We start from the raw sequence: 7,227 nt of genomic DNA on the forward strand, positions 1-7,227 counted from the left end.
GCCCCTGCCCCTGCCCCTGCCCCTGCCCCTGCCCCTGCCTCTGCCTCTGCCTCTCCATCCCTTGAGACCCCAGCCTTTCTCTTGAGTTTATGATACAACAGTTTCCAGGTCCCCAATCTCACCCTGCCCAAAGCCACTCTCTACTTTCCTACTAGATGACTAAAGCCTAGCTCTTCATGCCCATCCTTCTTCAAGGCAGCCACGCCCAGTCCCAGGCTGCCTTTCTTCCCAAGAGGCTGTCCTCGGGTACCACATCTCACACCTGGACACCTTCATTCTTTAACCCTGAGGCTCTTCCCTGGGCCCGATCCCCGCTTCCCCTAGGCTTCAGCTCTCTGTCTGTATTATAGTCACCCCACCAAACTCTCCTCTGGGAGGAAGTACAGACGTGATCATTTTCTCTCTGCCTTCAAGACTGTTAAGACTACCGTCAGTCTGGTGTTTCCCATGAGCCTGCCTTTGTGGATACCACCATCAGAGCTTCATGACATCCAAGCTCCTTTATCAGTCTCTTGTTTCCTAATAGGTACAACTTCTTCTCCACTCTGTGTTCCTAAGATTGGGTACAGGAGACGCACCCCCTCTTTATCCCTCCCTCCCTTGCATCTGTCTATCTATCTATCTATCTATCTATCTATCTATCTATCTATCTATCTCTATCTTTTGGTCTTTGAAATAATGACAGTCTGGTACATGGCACAGGCCTGGCACATCAGTATCATATGATTGGGTAGGGGGTGAAGTCATGACCCAATTCATACCAGTATGAGCCTAGCTCCTCTGCTGGAGCATTTGGAAGGCAAAATTATTCAGGCTGGATTTTCTGCAAGTGTGCAAAGCCACAGTTGTGTGGGGCCATCTGCCATCACTCAAGACAGTGTGCCTCACTGTGAACTAGCAAGGGATCAGAGCCAAGACCCAGAAAGGAAGGCATTTTTAAAGATGTCCCTATGCTCCTGGATACAGACATACCTGAACATAGCGCACTCCAGGTTTTGCTTAGTGATATGAACCATTAGTTTGGGTTTCTACAATAGTCCTTAGTCTGGCAGAGTTCCTAAAGGTCAGTGAGATACAGCCACTCAATGTGAGCCTAACTAAAATCAGCCCTGTCCAGCTTCGGTTCGCCCACAGCAGGAGGAAGAGAACCAGAGCCCACACATGCTGGGGAAACATTCACTTTTGAGTTGAGATCTTACTAAATTGTCCAGGCTGGGCTGAAATTCACTCTGTAACCCAGGCATGCCTTGAACTTATGAATTCAGTGTCCTGAATAGCTGGGGCTATAGCCTGAGTCATAAAATCTATCTTTTTTTATTAACAGCTGCATTGATAGAATTCTCATACTATAATGTTCACTATTCAGGAAGTTCTTTCCTAGAAAGCACAGCCACCTCCACTTTCACACCCTATCCTAAACGAAGGTGATGAAGGTTATCTTGCTCTGCCCTCCATTTGCCGGTCACTTCTCTCAGGCTAGACCTGTGGTTCTCACCTTCCTGCAATGCAGCAGCTCCGGCAGGTGCCTGGCACGCACCTGCAGAGCTGAGCTCGGCCTCCTGAGGAACACAGACACAGCTTGCAGCTATTTGAATCCCTTGTAAAACACAATGCAGGGACCAGTGAGATAGTGGAAGGAAGGGACATATGTCATAAAGCCTGGTGACAGGAACGCAAACTCCAAGATGCACTCCGTAGAAGTGAAATGACTCTCTTAAGTTGTCCTCCAATTTCTACATGTGCACAGTTACACACGTAAAACAACGTGCAGCACATAAATGAGCAGGGAGCTGACAACCTGCCCGAGAGAAAGTCATGATTTTCAATCATTTGCTTCTGCTGGGATTTCTAAGCCGGATCCCTGCGTCATCAGAGTGAGCTTCCTGAAAGCTAGCTGTATGCTTGGGTGATGTGCCTTTGACTTCCTGAACCTTCCTGTCTTCTATTACAATAGTGTGTGTGTGTGTGTGTGTGTGTGTGTGAGCGTGCACGTGCGTGTGTGTGTGTGTGTGTGTGCGTGAGCGTGCGCGTGTGTGTGTGTGCGTGTGTGTGTGCGTGTGTGTGTGTGTGTGTGTGCGTGCGTGTGTGTTTTAAATAGTAGAAAAAGTCAGAAAACCAACAGCAAGAAAATGATTAAATATTTATATGTGCATGGGTTAGAGTAGTACACAGCCACCAAAAATCTTATTAGCAAGATAGATTTAAAGGCGTGGGGAAATTCCATGATGTAATGGTAACTATTAAACTGAAAGAAATAATCCTAATTATTTGATGCAATCAATTACTTTTGCAAAGGTAGATTATGGGCAGTTATTTTCTTTATGCTCTTCTACATCTATCAATTTCTCTAAAATGAGCACTAGTCAGATCAGACCCACAGCCATGATTTTAGAATTATTCCTTGATTATTATTTTCTTTTACTAATGTGGGTAGTATAATCTACCAAGTCCACTTTTGTATCTGGATCGCTTTCAAACACAGAGCAGAGAATGACGCTCAAAGACCGCTCCCAGCTTTTCCTTAAGGTGAGAGCTTCGAAGCCTCTGCATAGCCTCTGGCACTTCCTCTTGTCTACACTTGCAGTGCCTTGCTTGTGTTTTTATCCCACAGGTCCTCCTATCTACACTTGCAGTGCCTTGCTTGTGTTTTTATCCCACAGGTCCTCCTGTCTACACTTGCAGTGCCTTGCTTGTGTTTTTATCCCACAGGTCCTCTTGTCTACACTTGCAGTGCCTTGCTTGTGTTTTTATCACACAGGTCCTCCTGGAATCCATAAACAAGTGTTTGTTGAAGTGATGCAATGCTCCACCAAAGAAACAGAAGTCTGACTTCCTTGTGATCTGTTGTGATGTCCCATTGGCGGACAGAGGCCTTGAATGCTCTGGGCTGAGCTTGGAATACCTGTTACTAGAGATGCGGGTACAAGTTCCAGGCCTGCCTGAGTTACAGAATGAATTCAATACCATCTTGAGCAGCTTATGGAGACTCTCTCAAAATAAAAATGTAGGAAGAGATCTGAGGATATGATTGACAAAACCTTTGGCTTCTGGGTTGGATCCCCAGTACTACAAAAAGGGAAACAGAAAGTTCTACTGTCTGTCTCATCACAGAAGAGGCTCAACCAACATAAATACATAGAGGGGGTAGGCTGGCCTGGGAGAGCAGATAAACTATGCCTTGCTGTATCTTTCACCCTTTTACAGATGGTGTGGACCAAGGTCCATCCTAGCTTCCTTTAGTTATTGGCCATTGAGGCCATGACTGACAGCAAATGTCAACAAAGCCAGGCACGATTAGCGCATCACACCAATCCTGCATTCAAGTCTTTTGACAGGAGCAACAGATGATAATGAGGCAGCTCTCTCAATCCACAGACACAGCTTTGCATTAGCAGGGGCTACTCACTCACTCAGAAGTGGCAAATGCCTTTCAGATTGCCCTGCATCTACTGCCAGTTCCCAGACTGATTTTCCCTTCAGTCCAGCTCAGAGAAAACTTTAAAGACAGGTTAGTTGGGGGGAGGGGAGTAATTGTAGCCCCTGGGCACTCTCCCAAATGTGATACCTCATGCAAGAGATAATATATTGACTGTCAGCCAGAATTCCCTTTTCTGGTAGTAACCTCCCTGACTCTCTTAAAGACTGTAAGGCCAAGTGGAGAAAGAAGCATTCTTAATATTTTAGCAGTGACTGACTTATCCCACCTAAAGCCATGGCGTCTTACTGGTGAATCCACACGAAATGGAAGTGCAGGAAGGGAGGCAGTTATTTATCGAGTGCTTACAGCGTGCCAGACAGAGCGCTGGCAGTGGAGCCTGCTGGCATCTCTCTGTAAGCCCCTGGACGCCGTCCGACAGAGGATGGCTAACCACTCTGCTCTTAAGAAACGAACACCTACATTTAGAGGCATTAGAGATTAAGTGCCCAATTCAAGGTCATGGGTGGGCGGGGTCAGGAGGTCAGAAGGATAACCTATTTCTGCAGTGTTCAACCCTAAGCCCCAGATCAGGTACAGTTCACATTAGACGGAAACCCAGTGCTGTTCCTGAAATATTCCCACCAACAGAAGTTCCTCTGACTGCCTCATCCTCTTGACTTTGGGTCCTCTCACTCAGAAAGCCACCAAGACACACTTGAGAAAAAAACCAAGACGCACTTGAGGAAAAAAAAAAAAAGTGAAAGCGTTGGCCCACACCCTGCAACCAAGCACCCATCCCTCTGCTACCACAAACGGACTAATGAGAAACTTCTCAGGAAGCATTCGGAAAGATTTTGCAAGACATAGTCATGATGCAAACAGGGCAGCCCTGTCTACAATTGCTTTTGTCTTCAAAGAACCGGCCTTTCCCTGTCCCTTCCAGAATATGGGTGGAAGCCACATGAAAGTGTGCCAAGGAGATATGCCTCTGCATAAATGCATAGCCATCTCAATGTGCTTGTGCCAGACCAGTACCCCTAAAGAACTTGAAACGCTGTACGTGGGGTGGGGGTGGGGGAAAGAGGTAGTCAGGAACGTCAATCGAGAAAGTGATTTCACACTCAGTTAGCCCTGTTCAGCCACCCAGTGTGCCTCTTCCTGAGGCAGAGGAGCCTCTCTGCCTGCAGCAACCTGAGCTCACCGTCACCAACTGCCACCAATTCCTTCACCTTTTATTTACAGAGCAGAACAGCAGGCTGCTTCACTGGGGAAGCGGGGGAGGCGGGAATGAGATACAATCTACATTCTGCTCTTTTCTGGGAGGGGATATAAAAAAAGGGGTCAGGCAGGGGAGGAAGCCAAGCCCAGGTTACACCACCAGGGGGATGCTCCTTCCTTGAGGAGTCTGTCCGGAGCTCCAGTAAAGGCGCGCCTGGGGAGCCCGGGAAGCAAGGGTCTAGAGCTTGCCTTGGCAGTGCTGGGAGAGATGCAAGAGGCGCCAACAGAGCTCACAGTAAAGGAAATCACTGCCCTCTTCAGGCCGAATCTCATCTCTCGAGGCTGCGGACCGGAGAGTAGGGGCTCCCTGGGTCCGGAAAACTCGCAAACCTGTCCTTGTTCCTGATCTCTTTGTCCTAGCCTCAGAGTGGGCAGTCAGGGTCTGAGCTGAGGCTTCTTGGGAACCTAGACAAGAGGGCGTGAGATCGGGATTTGGGATGGAAAGGTCTTGGTTCTCCAGCTCTGCTCAAAAAAAGAAGGCCAGAGGGGAACCCTCTGCCACACTTCAAGTCTAGGCTCTCACGACACAAACGCCTCAAGTGTGCACCTGCTCAGCGGTGCCAGCAGCTGCTGAACAAAAGTGGAAGCGCGATCATACACCACCACAGGTCCCGGGCTAGACCTGTCAAGCCACGCTATGAGCAACTAACCCAAGGCAGGGAGAGGGGGAAGGGGAGTCTCCCAAAACTGCTCCAGCTCCTGCTAGCGCTGGACAGATCCAGGCAGCAGCGTTGCAGAGCCCTCCCGGCTCCAAGACTGACCATGGCGCGCGAGCCCAGAGCTGCAGAAGTGCACCACAGAACGGGTCCTGCCCTGAGGTTGCCCCCCTAGGGTTCTGGAGCCCTCTGGCCCTAAAAGGGCGGCTTGAATTTTTTAGGATCTGGGAATATGCCCTATAACCTGTCCAGCTGTGGCTGGCCCAGTTTGAAGTCAATATGCTTGTTCCTCTCACTTGGCACCCCACAACATTAGGAGCAGCACCCGGACAGGGGCAACCAGCGCAGGCCTCTGGGGGTCCAACCTCTCCCATCTCTACTCCTCCTCTGGTCAAAGGAGACCCCATTTCACACCCACCCACACATACTCCCAGAGGTGGAAGGTGCTCACAGATCAGGGTCCCATCTGCACTAGCCAAGCCCAGTGGGACCCTGATGGACACAGTACACGGTCAGCCAGCGAGAAAGAGACGCCCCCAGCCCCGACGGCATGGGCCACTGGACACTTACCTCGGTGTCGTAGAGTCGCAGGTCCAGGAAGTAGGGGCGCAGGAGTGACTCGTTGCGGATCTGCTCGATGGCTAGCTCCACGGCGGGGAGCACGCCGCGCCCGATGCTGCCCTTGGCCACCTCCTTGGTGAGCGGCATGAGGCCCATGATGGAGAGCGGCGGGCTGCTGGGCGGCGGCCGGGGGGCGCCCCGCGCCCAGCCCCAGGCCCCGGGAGCCAACGATAGCAGCAGCGACAGCAGCAGGGGCAGCAGCAGGCGCGCGGGCGGCGGCGGTGGCGGCGGCGGCCGGGGCTGCCCGGAGCTCGGCGGGGAAGCCATGCCGCGCCGCGGGCTGCGGGCGCCAGCTCACTCGGCCCGCATGGCCTGGCCCGGCCCGCCGCCCGGCGCCGAGCTCTGCCCGCGGCTCCCGCGCAATGGCGCCGGCACGGGCCCCGGCTCGGCTCCGGCTTCTGCTCGCTCAGAACGGCCGCGGCGGCGGCGGCGCCCGTGACGGATCAATCACGCCGGGAAGGGGTGGGAGCCAGCGGAGTGCGGGAGGCGGGGAGCCAGCGAGCGAGCGAGCGCCGAGGGGGCCGAGTCTCCGCGCGCCTCTCTCCAGCGCGGCCGCCCCGCACCCGGCCGCCTCCTCCCGCCTCCGTGCGCGATCGCAGCTCTTTCCTGCTCGGAGCCGCGGGACGGCGGACCCTGGAGCCCGGCCAGGGGAGGGAGGGCGGCAGGAGGCTCGGGAGGCGAAGGCAAGGCTGCTGAGCGGCGGCTCGGGCCGCCTCCGGGGACAGGGACGGGCCGTGCGCGCCGGGGGAGGGGGAGGCGCCGGCGCTGCGGCTGCCGCGGGGAGGGCCGTGCTCCCGGCACACGCACACTCGCGCCCCGGGCGCTGCGCCGCGCCGGCTGCTGCGGCCGGCTGACCCCGCCGGGGACTGAGCTCCAGAGTCCCACGTTCGGGGGAATCGGAGCTGTTACGCGCGGGGGACGCGGGCGCCTCGCCCTGCGCTTCCTGTAGCACCTGCAAGGTGGTTGGGTACTGCTTCTCCCAGGTCTGGGCGGGCGAGTCGAGGGAAGGAATGTTCCACAAAGGTGTCCTAGGGGTACCAGCAGCCTGCGCTCTCCTGTGCCAGCTACCGCGGCACCTGGGACCCTTGATCCAGTCTTGAGTCCTTTGCCAAGCCCAAGCCAGGCCTGGGATAGGAGTACTTACGAGTACTACCGCCTCTTCCAGGCGTTTGACCTCCCGGTGTCCCCAGTCCCAGAGGGCCCGGCCTTAAAATTCTCCCCTGGGTGGGAACCCTGTCTTCAGTCCCAAAAAGC

At 53.8% G+C, this 7,227-nt stretch overlaps 1 protein-coding gene across 1 annotated transcript in view; it reads right to left on the minus strand.

Moving 5' to 3' along the window:
- Positions 1-6,622, minus strand: part of Gabbr2 (gamma-aminobutyric acid type B receptor subunit 2) — a 336,248-nt gene extending 329,626 nt beyond the window's left edge. Inside the window, exon 1 of the mRNA XM_021200029.2 lies at positions 5,923-6,622. Coding sequence (XP_021055688.1) covers positions 5,923-6,240 — 318 coding nt within the window. The 5' untranslated portion in view covers positions 6,241-6,622. The remainder of the gene's footprint in view (positions 1-5,922) is intronic.
- Positions 6,623-7,227: the final 605 nt, after the last annotated feature.

Source organism: Mus pahari, chromosome 6 (genome assembly GCF_900095145.1).
Source record: "Mus pahari chromosome 6, PAHARI_EIJ_v1.1, whole genome shotgun sequence".
In the NCBI taxonomy this organism is placed as follows: Eukaryota; Metazoa; Chordata; class Mammalia; order Rodentia; family Muridae; genus Mus; species Mus pahari.